The 19,910-nt window shown below is 39.8% G+C and overlaps 1 protein-coding gene across 2 annotated transcripts in view; it reads right to left on the bottom strand.

Moving 5' to 3' along the window:
- Positions 1-13,780: 13,780 nt before the first annotated feature.
- LOC136857392 (ankyrin repeat domain-containing protein 54) overlaps positions 13,781-19,910 on the bottom strand; it is a 179,082-nt gene continuing 172,952 nt past the window's right edge. For both annotated transcript variants that reach the window (XM_067136027.2, XM_067136026.2), the window contains exon 8: positions 13,781-14,453. In XM_067136027.2, the coding sequence (XP_066992128.1) occupies positions 14,271-14,453 (183 nt within the window). In that variant the 3' untranslated portion in view covers positions 13,781-14,270. The remainder of the gene's footprint in view (positions 14,454-19,910) is intronic.

Raw genomic sequence — 19,910 nt, forward strand, 5'->3', positions numbered from 1 at the left:
TCATAGGTACTGTAAAATGCATCCTGAGCACACACTGTTGCTACTAATAACAAACCTATTGTGTACCTAACATAGTGGTACTACGCACAAGTAAAAGCAACCTATGGTGTTCCTTGCGTGGTGGTACTAGTTACAAGTAGTATCATGGTTCTAATTTAGTCATCCCTTAATCGCCTCTTACGACAGGCAGGAGATACCGTGGGTATATTCTTCATCTGCATCCCCCATCCACAGGAGGTCGAGTTTAGACTGAACAGCACCCATCCCTTGTAAATGAGTTTGAGCAAGTCTACATGTTGATTTGCACAAGTCTAAGATCAACAGTCATTGACGGACAGCAAGCTTCTAGCAGTGTTGGGATTATTTTGTATGTAAAAAAAAAAAAAAAAAAAAAAAAAAAAGGCATGCTGTGTGTGGTGTAAAGATTGGCTTCTATGGAGAAAGCAGTATGTATATACACTCCTTAGCTCCGTCCAGCTGCATGGATAAATGGTTAGCGTGCTGGCCTTTGGTCCCGGGGGTCCCGGGTTCGATTCCTGCTAGGGTCGGGAATTTTAACCAACATTGGTTAATTTCGATGGTACGGGAGATGAGTGTATGTGTCGTCTTCATCATCATCATCATCATGCGCAGGTCACCTTCAGGCGTCAAATCAAAAGACTTGCACCTGGCGAGCTGAACATGTCCTCGGACACTCCTGGCACTAAAAGCCATACACCATGTCATTTCCTTAGCCCCATTTCTTGATATGAGGTGGGGTATAAAGCAAGATGAATTTTCATGGCATGCTTTTACGGCTGGATGCCCTTCATGATGCCAACCTCAGTTGAGGAGCTATTGAAGATGAAATGAATGATGGTGCATCAATTTGAGTAAGGGGATGGAAGGAATTGGCTGTGGCTTGTGAATAGGAACTATCCCAGCATTTTCCTGGAAGTGTGTGGACTCTGAAGAGACCTGGAAGCAGTTAATTCTGTACAGGCAACTTGCATGTTTATGAGGATGGGTGAGGATGGGGCCCTACCAGTGATGAATTCTAGTGATGAAGACGGCTTACACACCCAGCCCCGAGCCATCAGAATTAACCAATGAAGGTTAAAATCCCCGACCCGGCCAAAAATCAAACCCAGGACCCCCTGGACCAAAGGCCAGCATACTAACCATTTAGCCATGGAGCTGGACTGCCCAGAAGTGAAAAGAGGAAACCACAGAAAACCATTCTCAGCTCAACCAATGGTGGGGTTCAAACCTACGCGTCTCCCGAACGCAGAGCTAAGCTCCACAGCCATAGCGCATTAACACTCGCGGGCACTCTGCTGAGGTAGAGGGCCATATTCACACAAACTGATTAATGAGTTACAATTCACACTGAAAGATTGGCACAATTATTTAAGAATGGATGAAGAGACTTATCTAAACCATCTAGCATTGGTTAGTTACTTCCTGTATAAAGAAAAGGGTACTTTGATGAGACAAGCCATAACTACTACATCAAGACTTTTAGCCAAAGGTTGGTTCTATGAACATTGAAATATTTGACAATAATATCGTTGCAGGCTCTCGGTTATATAATTCCTTCCGAGCGAAATAGCCATGCAGTTATGAGCGCACAGCTGTGAGCTAACATTTGGGCCCTGAAGATGGTTTTCCATAGTTTCCCCATTTTCACACCAGACAAATGCTGGGGCTATACCTTAATTAAAGCCACAGCTTCCTTCCCACTGTCGCCATAAGACCTATCTGTGTCGGTCCGTCGTAAAGCTAATTGTAAAAATATTACATACAATTCTTGAAACCTGAAGTGCCATGTATCAAACTTGAATATTTAAAGATGACATAAAAGCATTTTTTTTCATTTTGAACTTATATTTTTATTTATTTGTTTGTTAAAAACAGACGCAATACATAGAAGCAGTGCCACCCATATGAACAGGGCTCATGTTCGGAGGGGCAGTTTTCATGCACGTAGGTGTAATTATATAGAGAGAAATATTATATGAAAAGTTTGAACATAAACACACCTTAATCAACATCATCGTCATCATCATCATCGAGATGGTTTCGACATGTTATGAGGATGAAGGAGGGAACGATACCAAAACAAGTGTAGGAGGCTAAGATAGAAGGAAAGAGGGTAAGAGGGAGGCCCAGAACAAGACGGATGGACTGTGTCAAGAACAGTATTTAAACAAAAAAGAAGACTGGATTTGAATACAATTTCTAAAGAGGAGCGGTGGAAGAAGAGGCAATGGTGGAGAAATGCCATTGACACCCCGACCTGGCAGGAGCTGGACAAGGGGGAAAATGATGATGATGATGATGATGATGATGAAACAGATATTAATATGAAGTCATAAAAGTTTATTTCACTGGTCCCTGCTCCTGATTTCTGAGATTGTTTATATTTGTTTAACTCCTTTTTGTAAGTACTCGTAAGCTCACCAGACAAAAAAATTGTCACCCTAGTGCGCACGCACAGATGGAGCATTAAGCATCTACAGATAGCTCAGCGAACGAGTCCCGTGCTCAACCGCATGCACACTGTCTCTACGTGAGCATAAGGCAGAAGCCTTTAGTGAGACATTGATGTTTCAAGCGGACAATGTAAGTCAACTTGGGTAGATGTAAGGATGTGACAGAGTGGCAAAAAGGTGCAATCGTGTTTGTCCGTTCCCGTGGTCATACGGTGCGTGAAGTTGCTGGATTTGTTGATGTTTGACAGCGGACTGTTCAATGTGTCTACAAGCAGTAGTGTACTACACGTGGCCATGAAACATGACGTCAGAATTGTGGTCGGAAAAAAATCCTGACTGAGAAAGACTGGAGACGCTTTTCACGGCTTGTGAATCAAAATCGCTTCTAAACCCGACAGGAATTGCTGCAGTCAGTGAATGAAGGCCCACCCCAACCTGTTAATGAGAGAGCATTGCGTTGGGAACTGCATGCAATGAACATTTGGAGTCGGTCACCTCGCAAGAGGTGCTCACACAGGCACATAAAGCTGCGTGTTTCCAGTGGACTAGAAATCATCGAACATAGAGAGTAGCAGACTGGCGGAATGTAATGTAGTCTGACGAATAACGTTTTTGCCTGTATTCCAATGACGCACGTTGTCGAGTTAACCGAAGACCAAATAAAGCATTTAATTCTGTATGTATGCAAGGCCAGGTTTTTTTTTTTTTTTTTTGCTAGGGGCTTTACGTCGCACCGACACAGATAGGTCTTATGGCGACGATGGGATAGGAAAAGCTTAGGAGTTGGAAGGAAGCGGCTGTGGCCTTAATTAAGGTACAGCCCCAGCATTTGCCTGGTGTGAAAATGGGAAACCACGGAAAACCATTTTCAGGGCTGCCGATAGTGGGATTCGAACCTACTATCTCCCGGATGCAAGCTCACAGCCGCGCGCCTCTACGCGCACGGCCAACTCGCTCGGTAAGGCCAGGTTAAAGCCAGAGGTGGGTCTGTGATGTTTGTGGGTGTTTCTCATACCATGGATTGGGTCCACTCACCAAGGTGACCATTAACATGAACCAGCATATTTATTCAAATATTTTGGATGAAAAGGTGTTGCCTTTCAGTCAACACGTGCATGATGAGTACCGGTATGCTAGTGATACAATTTTTCAAGATGACAACAGCAAATTTCATCGGACTGGACGCATATGTGACTGGTTTAATGAACACTCCCTCGATTTTATTACATCTCGATTGGCCAGCAAAATCACCTAACTTGAACCCCATTGAAATTCTGTGGGACAGGCTGGAACAACGGATAAAATGCCGACATCAGCATCCCCACAATATGGTAGAACTGCACTATCAAATCCTCAGCGAGTGGCTTAACCTGGATGCGACGTACCTGCACAACCTAGTGGATTCTCTTCCTAACCGAATCCAGGCAGTTATCAAGTCCAGAGGCGAAGTTACACAGTATTAAATGATTCTTCAAATTATTTCTCCAGAGGTGACTGATTATCAATAATTTTGACAACTACTTCTCTGTTGGCTTTGGAGTCAATAGTTCTACCAGCATTTTATCTTCTCCTCTTCTGCCACCCTTTTAACTCACAGTTTCTTGTCCCAGTAAACTTGCTTGAGGTCTCCATTCTTCCCCTCATCCCTTATCTGTTCTGGCTTGGATTTCTCTCTATCTTGTTCTTTTCATGCTGTGCTTGTTTCCTTTCAGGATCTTACTCTCTCATTCCACCAGGGTGATTCTTTATCCCTTACTCTTGCAACTGTTTCCTGCAAGTCTCAATTGCTTCCTTTATTATCAAGGTGATTTTAAATCTGGTCTACTCTACCTCGCCACTCTTCTCTACTTCTCTTGTAGGCAACTGTCCTGTTATTCAGTCTTTCCAATGTGTTGTAGTTCTCACACCTTAATCTTGGGTAATTTTCCAGTTAACTTTGGTACATTATGTCTTTCAGATTGGCTACTAATAGCCAGTGGTCGCTATTGAGATTCTCACGTGGAATCATCTCGACATCAATTACAAGTCTACTTCTTTATCTGTAATAATGTAGTAAATGACAGTCTTGCTCTGTTCATCCCAGGTGTATGGGATAATCTTGTGACTGGCTCTTTTGTTGAACAAAGTGTTTACTACCAAACAGTTTCTTATGCAGCTCTACGATATGTTCCCATTCTGAATTCCTTTTCTCATGACCGTGTTTTCGCATCACCTCCTGTCCTGAGCTGTGCGTTGAGGTCCCCAATATTAATTGCCCTCTCTTCACTGATGGTCTCTTCTAGAACTTCCAGAAATACTGCATGTTCTTTTCATCTATACTGCAACACTTCTGGGAAGCATTATAGCTGCACTTCTGTCAGTTTCTTTTTCCCTATGTGAACTCTTGCCTTTATTATCCTCTCACTGAAGTACTGGATCTCTGTAATACCATATTTCTTTGTTGTTACCATTCCAGTACATGGTACAGTTCTCCAGAAACCTTTCTTCCACTTAGTTTCACTTAGTCCTAGGACTGATATTTTCCTTCTCTACGATGTCCACTACCTCTTTATATTTGCCAGTCAAACTCTGTATACTTACTGTCCCTATTCAAGTGAGTTGTCTTCTAGGATGTTGCACATTTGCAAGGCCTGGCCTAGAATCAGGCTGTATGCCATGGTGTGCGGGTGCTGTTCTCTGTTTGCATTCAAGGCTTGTATAAATTTTGAAAGCACCTGTAGTTCTCCAACTGACATGCTACAACTAATGTTACAGAAGACTTTCTCCCTTAGCCTTTAGCAGTCCTCTGCCACATTTCCAAGGCAGCAGCTTCCTGTTGATTTTTTGTGTCACTTCCTATATAAAGGCTTCGACAAGCCCCTAAGGGTGAACTCCTCCACCCATAGCCATTGTCAGGTGTGGTAGTGGCTGCCAAACCCTTGGCAAGACAGTCTCAGGTAGCAGGATGTACCTGATCTGACTCTGAAAATGAAAATCCTCAGCCTGTTGCCAGTCTGTGCCGGCTGCCGAAGCCTGTCGCACTCCTCTGCGGCAACGATTAATGACTGACAGATGAAATGATATCGGAGAGTGTTGCTGGAATTAAAGATGACAGGAAAAACTGGAGTACCTGGAGAAAAACCTGTCCCGCCTCCACTTTGTCCAACATAAATCTCACATGGACCGACTGGGATTTGAACCAAGGAACCCAGCAGTGAGAGGCCGACACGCTGCCGCCTGAGCCACGAAAGCTATCTGACCTGACTTTATAAGCATCTAATTTTAACATACTTCAGAAGAATACATTAATAGGCACTACAGATATGAGAACTGAAAATATTTTCTTTAAATTATTTCTTATTCTAACCCCAAGATGCTCTCAACTTGGGAGCATTGGTTGGTGACCTAGAGCCTCTAATTGAATCTGGCATCGTTTCTGCCTTCTTGTACCAGGCTCCTTGTTCTCTTCCAACTCTGATGAAAATTCAAGAGGTTAGGTTTATTCCGTTCAAAATAGGAAGCATATCTGCAGCACATTAATAACTGCAGGACCACACTTAAAACTGGAAATCCTCATGTGATTGCCACAAGACCCCTCAATGATGAGATATTAGATTGCCTGCTTAAACTAGAACTGCAAATGAACCTGTATTCCTACGGTCCAAGTAGCTCGTGAGTACAAGAAATGGTGTGAACTTCCCCAAAAATGAAGGGAGGAGTATTAAACCCAGAATATACACCTGGCAATCAATGGTTGTTCAATGAAAGAGGCCTCGCATCTTGAGAGTCGCAAGATGCTATCAAGACGGCAGCAAATGAAATACCTGTACGAGTTCTTCCATGCAGATCCTAGGACGGATCCTGTTGTAGACCCTGCAACAAGCTTGAAACCCTTGTGCATGTTCTGGGATCTTGTCATTGTAGAGAACTTCTAAAGAACATCCGTCATCATTCAGTCAGTAAAATGACGGCAAATGGATTAAAGGAATCTGGTTCGGAGGTACAGGAGGTTGTGTACGTTGGCTGGACATTATTGCAGTTGACAGAAAGAATGTGCTGCTGTAATTGATCCGACGGTTAGTTTTTAAGACAATGCTGAGCAGCAGCCACATACAATTAATCTAGAGAAAAAAGTTCCCTACCATACCATTAACACAAAACTACTTGTATCAGAATTAGTTAGGAATTACCACAATAATTAACACAGTAATGATTCCTTTTAATTTATGTAATTTATTATACTTTGTCAACTGGCAGGCTCCAGGAAGAGGAAGTTGATATAAATTTTCAGTCTCTCTAACCACTGGTTTGGTTTTCAGCTTCAGTGTTGTTGATATCACTGATTATTGCAAAGTTCATGTACAACTTGTTCAAAACCCGTTATGTAATATGCAAACTGTATAAACAGAATTTAACCTTTTAAGTGCCGAGTTACCAGCTGACTGGTACCTCAGTGCTGAGTTTTTTAATTTGTATGTTAAAAAAATGTAGAAGCCTCGATGTTTAATTTATCAGTGGGGTGATTAGCTTAAAATGTTTATAAATGTTGATTCTTTATATATCTAAGTGCAAATGGAAAATCTTACACATATGTTCAATGTCATTTTCAGAGAAAACGAAAGAGCTTAAAATAAAATTATTTCCTGAATTCCATAGGCAACTAATGCATATAACTCCTTACAAGTATATAAGTTGATATTTTAGAATACTTTCTAAACCTGGAATGTGATGACAGCTCAATGTTTTCCACCAGTTTTTTGTGATATTGATTGGTTTCATCTACAACCAGCTGCACCAACTCCACTAGCAGAATAGTTTTTAAAAAATCAATAATTTTGGGGATGACATCAAACACTACTTGGCTTCCAGAGTCTGTCACAGTTACTTGAAAGTCTGGTGGAGAAAAGTCATCCGTCTGCCACGGAAATAGTGATGAAATGGCTTTTGAATTCACCGTGTTTTTCTTCCTTCGTTTAGAAGAAGGCTCTGTTTCTTTCTCACAATGTATTCAGCAATATCTGTATCACTCTCACTTTCAAAATCACTTAACAATTCATTAAAATCATCATCATCATCACTTTCCACTGTGGTTAATAACTGAAAGATTGTTTGATCCGAATAACACTGCTGCGAGAGCAACTAGCTTGTTGCTCCGCCATGCTTGTTTACATCATAGATGAGCTCCACAGACATCTACATAAAGCTCTGCAAGTTACTTCCTGAAGCTATAAGCTGTGATCAATTAGTTCTACATAATGCCCAACAGATGGCAGAACATGCCAGAGATCGAATCAGCACTCGAGAGTGAACGGGGAAACTCAAATAAATTAAAGTTCTCGTGCACCATTTATAGCCGGGCGTAGCAGTGCTGGACCGGCCATGTCAGACTGTCTATAGCTGCGCGTAGCACTCATCAGGTTAAACATAAATGTTGATACATTTCTAAACAACTTTCATTAGTTTAATATATATATTAATAGTTTAAAAATTTGCTTAATAGTGTTATTGTTTTTTACAGGTATGTTATAGTGTTAAAAGTGTTATCATTAGTGTTCAACAGACTGAAAAGCTTTAAAGTTACAAAAAAAGAAAGTGGAAAGCTGATCTGATGTACAGGCATCAAATTAACATGCTTGCACAAGGTAGCTGAAGCCATACGATTATTAATTTTTAATTTTTTATATCACTGAGTGAGCTGGGTGTGCAGTTAGGGTCATGCAGCTGTGGGTTTGAAATTGGGAGATGGTGGCTTTGCATCCCACCATCAGCCGCCCTGAAGAGGGTTTTCCATTTCCACACCAGACAAATGCTGGGGCTGTAACTTATTTGAGGCCATGGCCGCTTCCTTCCCAATCCTGTTTTCTATCCTTGTGGCGCTGAAAATCTTTGATGTGTTTGTGCGAGGTTAAACCACTTGCAAAAAAGAAGTTGGTGAACACGTTCTTGCTTGTTGTTACAAGGGACTTAACATCTAGGTCATTGGCCCCGGTAATCAAGTTATCTGCATTCAGATATTGTTTCATAGTCCCTCTGTAGTGTCTGCACTACATATACATCAAGAGTTTCTGTAAGCAGTAATGGTATAGCTTCAATGCACATGCAAAGGTTTATTATGGATATTTCTTTGCAAGTCAAGAGAGATTATTTCCCTAATAAAGTACCATCATCCTTTACAACCCTAATTACAATGTTACAATTTTTGTTCCTTTGTTTTCAGTTATTTTGTCAAAAGACTCCCATACAACATTCTAATGTTATTCATCATGAAACAAAGAATGGAAGGCTAGTGTCAACTGACAGAAGAGACAGGACACATCTCTAAGAGAATATTTCATTTTCTTGACTGTACTGTACTAGATATACACTTCTGTCTAGCGACTGACACTCAGGAGCAGTCATCAGCTATATTCGCTGTCACTCGGCTCATAGTGCTGAATGCGTGTTATCACAAGTCCCACTCGCCTTTGATTCTTTGAGAATCTTGGAGTGAAATGATTAATTAAGCTAGTGTATTATTTAATTCTAAAATAGTCTCTCTCTCTTTTTTTTTTTTTTTGCTAGTGGCTTTTTTACTTTGCACCGAGACAGATAGGTCTTATGGCGATGATGGGATAGGAAAGGGCCAGGAGTTGGGAGGAAGCGGCCGTGGTCTTAATTAAGGTACAGCCCCAGCATTTGCCTGGTGCAAAAATGGAAAACCACAGAAAACCATTTTCAGGGCTGCCGACAGTGGGATTCGAACCCACTTTCTCCCGGATGCAAGCTCACAGCCGTGTGCTAAAATAGTCATGAATAATTGTGTGTGCCCAGTATGTTCTACTGGTACATCCTTTAATTATAGACAAAGACCTTCTGTCCTTTCTTGTAGTGTATGCATTCCCAAAGATCCTGGGCTAAAAGATGCTTTCTCACAGTCTGTAATCTGTAGCTTGCGGTAGTCAGATGAAGTTTATTAAAACGTGGACTTGAGTTTTTTCTTTGAGAATTTTGGAGTGAAATTATTAATTAAACTAGTGTATTATTTAATTCTAAAGTAATCATGAATAACTTGGTGTGCTCAATATGTTCTACATCCTTTAATTATAGAAAACTGAATCATCATTTTAAGCAGTGATATTTATATGTGACTTCTGCATCTACAATATTATATGGGCCTCCATCATAATGATATGATAATATGAATATTTGTAAGCAGATGTATGTCTTTCATAATAATATCAGCCACTTATTTTCTCTTTAGGATATTAGAAATAATTAATGTGTACCACGTAGCATTAGAACGATTACAAATGCAAGAGCATTGTGAGTGTTCAATTATATCACCGAGGCTATAATTCTGTTCACAAAACACTGAGCTTGAGCAAAGTGAAAAATGAAAATATTTATTTTTGAAAAGCTCAAGCAGAGGAGGTGTGTGGCTAAATATTGAGCCACGACGATGATGCATGAACTGAGTGTCTGGCGCTAGAACAAAGTTTGATATACACTTCAAATTTATCAGTTCGTACCGAGTACGTACAGTACATGCCCAAGAGATGTTAAGTACAGAACAAACATAACAAAATTGGCCAATTGGACAACAACCCAGAATCTTCCAATTATGGCCTGAATGCTCTACTATTTGAACTATAGTAGACTTGATCATGTTTGTTTTATTGGCACTATTGCCAACACAACTGAGGAGTACACAGTTTTTAAAATTAAATATTTACTTGAATTGGCTCACAATGAGCGACAAAACCTCTAGCTCAGATCCTCTCCAGTAGAACAAATATGACCTAGACTACAAGAGTTCAAAACAATAGAGCATCCAATGGAAAATTGGAAGGTTGTAGGTTCAGATCGCACTGGTGTCCTCCTGCTGGCCATTATTGTTCTGTACTCAACATCTCTTTGGCATGTACACTCTATGTACACAACACAATCTAAAAAAGTTGAAAATATATTTCAAATGCACGTCTTTACACAATACTCTCTTCACAGATGAACTCTCCTACTTTCAATCCCACTTTTTCCAAATTATTTTCTTTCAGTCCTCGACAATCTTGTTTCTTGTTCTCAACTCCATCAGTGAGGCTGTCATCCTCAACCATTGAGGGAGCAATTCTAACAATAATGTTATTGGCTTTACGTCCCACTAACTACTCTTACACCTTTCGAAGATGCCAAGGTGCCGGAATTTAGTCTGGCAGGAGTTCTTTTACATGCCAGTACATCTACCAACACGAGGCTGATGTATTTGAGCACCTTCAAATACCACCGAACGGAGTCAAGATCGAACTTGCCAGTTGGGGTCAGAAGGCCAACGCCTCAACCGTCTGAACTACTCAGCCCGGGAGGGAGCAATTCGAAAAGTGTCTGGAAGTGTAGGATAAGGAGAAAGATGTATAAATAGCCAGAAAGGGAGAGGAAGAAAGATTAATTTGAACTAGTCTGTCCAATGTATTGGAGCATGCACTGCATATCATTTTGTAAATGAATGAAAACCTACAACCTGTTTTCCAGTCAGTGACCGGGTCAGGGATGGAATGAATGAAGCCCCCCATCTTGCAGCAAGGATACAAACTGTGCCGGCTGCCGAAGCCTGTCGCACCATCATCATTGTATTTATTAATTTTGCTGAGATATCCATACAATATACCAATGTGTATCAATGAAAGAAGGACCATAACCACACTTGCCCTGGAACATCTGCCAAGTATGATAAACTAGTAGTGTGGAACAATTTGCACTAACAATGAGTCTCAGATCTCTCTCTCTCTCTCTCTCTCTCTCTCTCTCTCTTTTTTTTTTTTTGTGACATTTTTCTTCTTTGTTGTTGGAATGTGCACAGGACAAGGAGCCCATTTTTCTGCTTGCAATCTGACTGGACTAGTCTGGAAGAATAGTATCATCAGCAAAACGTAAATCCTGCAACTTCCTTCCTCCAACTGACACTCCACTATGCAAGTTGCCTAAAGCCCTTTGCACGATATATACCCTATATATGTTGAACAACAGGGGATGAAAGAATGCAACCTTGCCTCACTCCTTTTGACACTCTGAAGGCCTTTGATAAACCACATTCTAGCAGTAAAATGAGGAGGAACACCCATTTCAAGCAATATTTCCCAAAGCATGCACCAACACACACAACCAAATGTTTTCTTGTGGTCTAAAAAGCAAATCAGCATTGGTATGTTGAATTCATACAACTTTTCAATGAGTTTTCAATGTTAAGTGTCTGCTTCCTTGTGCCTCAACCTTGATTAAAATCAGCTTGTTCTGGAGTAATCTCTCTCTCTAGATAAATAGCTTTAGTTGGTGTATAATATTATGTAACAGAGCACATAACTTTGCTGGCACACAAGACCAAAGTGACAGTTCAACAGTTTTTGCAGTTCAGTGTGGATCCCATTTTGTGTAAGGGTATGAATATGGAGTAACCCAGTCTCAGGGCAACAATCTTGTATTCTATTGCTGATTGAATGTAGTGCAGGCCGACAAATAGGAGTAAAGCTCTGGACTGCTGGCACTGTAAACGCTAACTCCACCCATATGAAACTTAAAGGCATTTCAGTGTTGCTAGACTGCCAATTCTTAACACAAGAGCAGGCAAAGCAGACGAGCCAGAGCGCATGCCTTATGGAACTTTACTCTGAACGCTTGTAGAGGAGTATATGACAACGCTGCACGAGATCAGCTCTTACTGGCTTGTGGTGCACAGTGGTATGGAGGACACACTTCATGGAAACAAATAGCAGTAGGTCTTGTAACATGAGGGTCTGAGGGGCAGCCTCCAGTTTAACATATTTCCAGTGGCTTTACTTGAAATTGCCGGGCTCACCAATATTCTTAATCATCTCGCCATATACACCATCACTGCCAACAGCTTTGTATTTTTTCAGATGTTGAAGTGCCTGCTCCACTTCATTTTTTAGGATTGGAGACGCAATCTATACAGGAGCTCATCTGGTTGATAATACTGGTCCAATACTGGTTGATAACTCTTATCTTTACTGTCATCAGAAAGTAATATTCCTTCCACCTTTCAGTGACAGTCTTTATCACACTAAAGAACTTCACTGCAGCTCTTCACAGCCCAAGTCTGCGGTTTTAATTCATGTGTTATTCTCTGATGAACAGTTCACGGGTTTGATTCTGGATTTTCAGGAGAACATCTTGGGTGGGTCACACACTAAGAAGGAATTGTTTAATACAGAAGATCATGGAGGGGAAAATAGAAGGCATAACTTGCAATCTGATTCTGGAACCAAATGTCAACATAACAATTTGGAGGATTTTCTGCAATCTATCTTGTCTACATTTCCTTTCTATTTCATGATTTGATGAATATTAGATTCTGTTCTTGATCAGTCTGAGTAGCTGTAGGTTTTAGTTTCTTTCTTTAGTTGGTTTCAGAGTTTTGTTTGTCAACCAAAGTTTTCTGTTTCTAGCAGGTCTAGTGAAAACTTCAATTGAGTTAACAACAGTAGTTTTCAAGATATTCCAGGTTTCTTCCGCAGACTCCAGACCATTGGTGGAAATATTTTGTAATTTTGGTTGGAGTTTTTCACCAAAGCTGTTTCTTCATTACTCTCAGTTTAAGGTATAACTGGATGAAGAGGAGTACATGGTCAGATCCACAATCGGCTTCAGGATAGATCTTGCAGTTAAGTATTGAGGACTTCCATAATCTTTTCACTAATATGTAGTTACATGGTTCCGAACATGATCAACAGGTGACATCCATGTGTATTAACGTCTGGGATGGTCTTGGAACACACTATTAGCCATAACCGATGCAAGCTTCCGAAAGTTTTGCTTTTGCTGACAGCCAGGAGCATCACAACTGAATTAAGGAAGAGGTTTGCAGAGCATTTTGTGTGGAGTTATATGGCTCTTAAAACGTCAACAATCAGAAAGAAATTTGTAAAACTTTGAAATGTGGTTGTGGAGAAGTATGGTGAAAGTGTAATGGACACAAAGAATGAGGATATACTGAGGAGAGTGGCTCACACACTACAAAGGAATTATTTGCTATAGAAGATCATGGAGGCAAAAATACAAGGAAAGAGACAAAGAAGAAGGAAAATGTTTGAAATGCTAACAGATGTGAAGAAGAAGTTACTGATGAATAAGGGAAGAGGACATCCAGCTGTGATACATGTCAGTGGACAAATTTACTGAAGAGGAAGATGTACTTTGCAATCAGCTGAGACAAACAGGGAGACTGGCACAGGATCTTCACAAGCAGAGAGTACAAGATACTAAACTAACACAACAGAGCAACATATTTGGTGACTTCTCAATTGCACCTTATTTTAATATTGTTTAAACAAAATATGTATACAAACAAAAAAGTTTTATTTTTGATTTTTTTTATGACAAATGTAGAATTATTTCATACAGTAAAAGTTGCTGCCCTTCTACAAAACAGGCTGAGCACACCACAAATTGTGTGCCTAGCACCAACACAAGGAGGATGCACAAGGGGCACTATGATGTGGGCACCCTGATATTTATCTCCACATTATCCATTTCCACAGAGGCGACAAAGTGGACAGACAGGTCCCTCTTCTTCCTTACAGCTAAGCTGGCAAGCCTGGACCATCAGAAAGGAGGAAAAGAGGTCGGTTGTTCAGAGCCACTTACATAAATTTATCATTAGCAAAGATAATATTCAAAAAGACACAATCAATTCAACAAAGATGCTAGTCTACTTAGTATACAAACTGTTCCCTCCTGCTTATACCTAGTCTCTACAATGCTTGCTGTCTGAAAGAAATGAACCTCCAGCTCAATGTCATCAGTTGAACTTCCATAATGTAAACACTTTCACTTGTCTGTCTCACTCTTCGACAGACTCAGATTGTTCAGGCTCTCGAGAAGATCACGAACATCTGTTTCTACTTCCTCCTTGGTCTGGCTCAGAGTAAGGCGAGATGAGAAAGCGTTCAGCAACTCTGCTTCCATGTCGTGCCCCTGCTTTTGGAGGTATGCCAGCATCATCTCGATTACCTACCGACAAGCAAGAGATTTAAGAATCAGGTAGAAGTACAAAAATAAATCGTACCAGAATATGAGCTGTTAAATATGTCACAGTCTCCTCTAACAACAACAGTGAAACCTCGTTAGTGTGTTCCTCATGAACACATTTACCCTCTTACTGTAAATTCAAAGTCCTGATACTCACTGTTTTAAATCTATATAACAATACCTCACTTATCGCATCACAAATTTTTGCTATTACCGCTTAGTACAATCACATTTTTCCTAGACCTCAAAATGTTACTGTATTTGACATCCCTTGTAAAAGAAATGTGATTTCCAACTCGGGTAAGACCTGTTGTCACAGCTGTGTTATCACGAGAAAAGGCCTTCCTGAACTTCAAAGGATAATTTGCACTTTCAGGGAGCAAGTCTATAGCCTCAAGAATGTTCAGTTTTGCTTGCCGGTTAACAGCGAGATTGCTGAATAGCAGAGTGAGGTTTGTGCTTTTATTTTGCATTCCATTCAGAAGGTTGTATTTTGTGTTGAGTGGTACAGTGAAATGTGGTTAATATTTGTCACGTGATACAGTAGCCTGTATCTAGATCAGGAACATAATCATGTGAAATTGACTAGCGTGGTGCATATTTGTCTTGTGACAGCCCAGTTATGAATACGGAAAATACTGCAAAATTCCTTAATAATGAAGTCAAAATTAAAATCTGTCAGAAAGTGGGGTGACATAAGCGTGCAGAGATTGCGAATGTGCACCTTCGAGTTTCGACTCCATCACTCAAGTTGATCGAAGTTTTGTTCAATTCAAATTGGTGGCCAAAATTTCCTCGCAGATCACAGATGCACATGGTTGAATGTAACCTCCAATAAAATGGGGTATATTTTAGGTTCCACCTTTTCAATACAATACTGCTTTGTTAAGCAAATTACGTTACAACATGTTTACATGTGGTACCGGTTTCGACACCATATCTGTGCCATCATCAGCCGATCGATCAAAAAGTGCAAGATATAAGAATCAGAAGTCAATATATACACACATAACAAGAAAAGTAGAAAAAGTTTTGCTTAAAAATAAGTTTGTTGATGAAGTCCACATTAAAGCTAAATCTTTTTCACTGTAAGATAACGCATTTGACTAAGGTATAGTCTTTTAATCTTGATGTGAGAAGGAACACATATATTGATGCTAAGTCTTGACAAAGCATATGTTTAAAACATTAAGCTGACATGTTAACCTTTTCCAGTCCAACGTCGAGGTGAGCTCAACATCATGGTTTATTGTAACTGGTCCAACGTCGAGGTCACCTCGACATTATGTTTCGTTCTACCTGAGAGGTTATTTATTGAAATTTCTTGGCCTCATTGAGGTCTATCGATATCCCTGGAGTTTCTAGAGTAAATTTTTGTGCACAAAGGAAGCCGTCCTCTTATCTCCATGGAAATAATACGAGATATATGTAGCCGTGTATCGTCATGTTTACCCGCGGCCTGTCAGCTGTGTTTACATTGAGTAGTGCTGCACACGTGTTGTACTAGGCGTGTTTATCTGTGAATGCAAATTGTCTCAGTTGAGTTTACAATATAAAAGCGGCAAATATGAATGAAGAAGAAATACGTATGCACGTTTATTTAGATAGCAGTTACGATGATTATTTATCTGAATCAGATGAAGAGTTTAGAGAAGTGTCAAGTGCAGATGAAGGTGTAGTGAACTCCAGCATTGCAAGTGAAACTTCATCGACTGGACCTCTGCGTAAAAAAAGAACGGAATGATCCCGGGCCACCATATGCTGTTTCTGAAGATTCAGAAGAGGAATTTCCAGTGGCTGCTACAAAAGCAAGAAGATGCGGGAAGGTAATGGTCAGGGGCGGAGGAGGGGATACAGCACACCGCAATGACGCTTCTCAGGTCAGTGTTGATAATTTGAGAAACAGTGATGCTGAAAATACTTCCGCATATAAAAATAGGAACGAAAACGACAATAGTGTTTACCAGAATGTAACATTTCATGATAATTAGTTTCTTGGACTCAATTTATTTATCAAGTCGGAAAACTAGAAGACCGCAGGTGCCTCCTAGCTGCATCACTCCACTTCAGTTTTTATGTTATTTTTTTACTTCTGCACTGATGACGAAAATTATTATGGAAACTAATTCCTATGCAATAGAATATACGGTAATAATATAATTACAGTTACTAATAAAAGTTCTGAGTTAAATCTCACAAGGTAAAAATGTGCAAAATTAATTTGGACCAGACTGTTGGAACATGTGACAGAATATTGGACTGTAAAGGATTTATGTTCAGGTACTTCGTGAGGTGGCAAGATGTTCCTTTGTGTTCTAGACCAAGTTTCTCAGTTCAATGCGGAGGCGGAGTAACCTCATTGAAATATGCAAGTTTCCGTTGACGATACAGCCAATACAAAACAGCCACCAGACAAGCCATCACAAAGCAAGGCACCAAGGTGTATATTAGCAACTTGAAAACATTGTGACTGTCACTTGGATGAGTTGTCAGATTTGATTTACTGGGCTTCTTAGGAGGATCAACAGGTTGAGTTTCCATGTGAAGTTCTGGTTACACATATCTCCCTCACAACAACAAAAAAGCAACTCCTTCTTGGGCTCGCGATTCTCTACACACTTGCGCTGATCATAGCATTCAATGTTGTTTACAAAGCATCCCTTCAGTTTAATGTATGGTTTTCCCCATACCATCATTCTGCCAGAGCACATAGCTATGGTTGCATTTGTCAGGCTCAAGAGAGTCACATTTTTCCACTTTATAACAAGATTGCTTTGGTTGCGTGTTACAGGAAGTGTCGTCGTAGAGTTCATACTGAACAGTTGTGACAACATTGCTTCCAGAAGTCCCAGAAACTGAACAGAGTAGAATCAACACAGATATCTTTAACTGGATCCAGGATATAATTGGAAACTAGTTTCAATACAATTTCATTGGCTGCAAACGAGTACAAATGCAGAACTTCATCAATGCACCGATCAGTGGAGTGTCTTACAAGCTATGAAACATTTTAATGAAAGCTTTTAGATTTTAAAATGTTTTTGTTGTTGTTTTTGTTTTTTCACACAAGTTCTCCTGAATTAATGAGGCAATTGATTTGTACTCGTGATCTAGGCCCAACTGTTCAGTTATGAAAACTACTTAGGCCATGAGAGGTTAGGTGATATTCAATGATATAGCTCCAAAAAAAATATAGATATATTTTCTAAATCTAAAAGCTTTTGTTAAAATGTTTCATAGCTTGTAAGACACTCCACTGATTGGTGCATTGATGAAGTTCTGCAATTGTACTTGTATGCAGCCAATGAAATTGTATTGAAACTCATTTCCAATTATATCCTGGATCCAGTTGATGATATCTGTGTTGATTCTACTCTGTTCAGTTTCTGGGACTTCAGGAAGCACTGTTGTCACAACAGAATGATACATTAAGCTGAAGGGCTGCTTTGTAAACAACATTGAATGCTATGATCAGTGCAAGTGTGTAGAGAATCATAAGCCCAAGAAGGAGTTGTTGTTGTTGTTGTTAGGGAGATATGTGTAACCAGAACTTCACATGGGAACCTCAACCTGTTGATACTCCTAAGAAGCCCAGTAAGTCAAATCTGACAACTCATCCAAGTGACAGTCACAATGTTTTCAAGTTGCTAATATACACCTTGGTGCCTTGCTTTGTGATAGCTTGTCTGGTGGCTGTTTTGTATTGGCTGTATCATCAACGGAAACTTGCATATTTCAATGAGGTTACTCCGGCTCCGCATTGAACTGAGAAACTTAGTCTAGAACACAAAAGAACATCTTGCCACGTCATGAAGTACCTGAACATAGATTTTAAAACCGCAGTTGAATGTCAACTGTATTCAAACTGCACTTCATTTCACATTAGTGATAAATTTTTATTCTTGTCACAACAAGACAAATAACTACAGCTATTTAAAGATTTTTAACATGTCAGCTTAATGTTTTAAACATATGCTTTGTAAGACTTAGCATCAATATATATGTTCCTTCTTACATCAAGATTAAAAGACTTACAATGTCTTAGTCAAATGCGTTATATTACAGTGAAAAAGATTTAGCTTTGATGTGGATATTTATCATGGATAAACTTATTTTTAAGCAAAACACATTCTACTTTTGTTTTCTTTTTTTTTTTTTTTTAAGTTGTTTTACGTCGCACCGACACAGATAGGTCTTATGGCGACGATGGGACGGGAAAGGGCTAGGAGTGGGAAGGAAGCGGCTGTGGCCTTAATTAAGGTACAGCCCCAGCATTTGCCTGGTGTGAAAATGGGAAACCACGGAAAACTATTTTCAAGGCTGCCGACAGTGGGGTTCGAACCTACTATCTCCCGAATACTGGATACTGGCCGCACTTAAGCGACTGCAGCTATCGAGCTCTGTCTACTTTTCTTGTTATGTGTGTATATATTGACTTGTGATTCTTATATCTTGCTCTTTTTGATCGATCGGCTGATGATGACACAGATATGGTGTCGAAACCGGTACATGTACACATGTGATGTAATTTGCTCAACAAAGCAGTACTGTATTGGAAAGGTGGAACCTAAAATATACCTCATTTTATTGTAATTCTCAGTTCACTTCGGACCAATTATGAAATTCGTATCTTTTAATGTAATTTCCAATTCATTGTCTATGAGTGTGAGCAGAAAATAATATTATATAACCCACTGCTCCAAAACAAGAAGATCCTACTAACATTTGTTTCAGAGAGAGTGCGATCTGCAATAATACTTCGATATTTTTGTTGGCCCCTGTGCACATGTTTTCATATTTGTTGTCTGGTGTTTTTCATACCTTTCAGTCTACTTGTTATTTTATAATCCCCATCGGAAAAGGTTTTCTTATTTGTTCTCTCGTGTTTTTTACACCTTTTAATACTTCCCTCTTATCTTTAGAAATGGTAGATAGGCCTATAGTTTTCACTGTACCCACTGATACACAACGTTAAATGCCCTCATGTCGGAAAAAATCGTATCAAGTGTTTCCACATACCTGTTGGATAGTTTTTATTCGTACATTCATTAGTATGTTTTCTAGCTTAAAACGTTCTTTATCCTTGTCCCCTGCAGATGTGGGAGTTTGAAACTGATCCATTTTTGCATTCTCTCTGACTGTGACTTGTGCTCTCTGAATGTCTAGGAGCACTGTTAGGATATGTTGTTATATCATCCAGGATATAGATTCTTTGAAATAAAATGGTAGCATATAGTTGACTGGAAGTGACCCCCCTTTTCATTTTAATCTAGTCACTACATTTATTGGTGCCGAAATACTCAATTGAATGAACCGACATACTTTGAATCTTTGACTCAAAATGAAGAAACATTAAGGTTATATTGTACTTCGACAACTTTGTAAACATACAGCTGCAGACTACGGCCAGATAAAGGGAAGTATCCTGCTCGTTTTAGC

This window comes from Anabrus simplex, chromosome 1 (genome assembly GCF_040414725.1).
Source record: "Anabrus simplex isolate iqAnaSimp1 chromosome 1, ASM4041472v1, whole genome shotgun sequence".
NCBI lineage: Eukaryota > Metazoa > Arthropoda > Insecta > Orthoptera > Tettigoniidae > Anabrus > Anabrus simplex.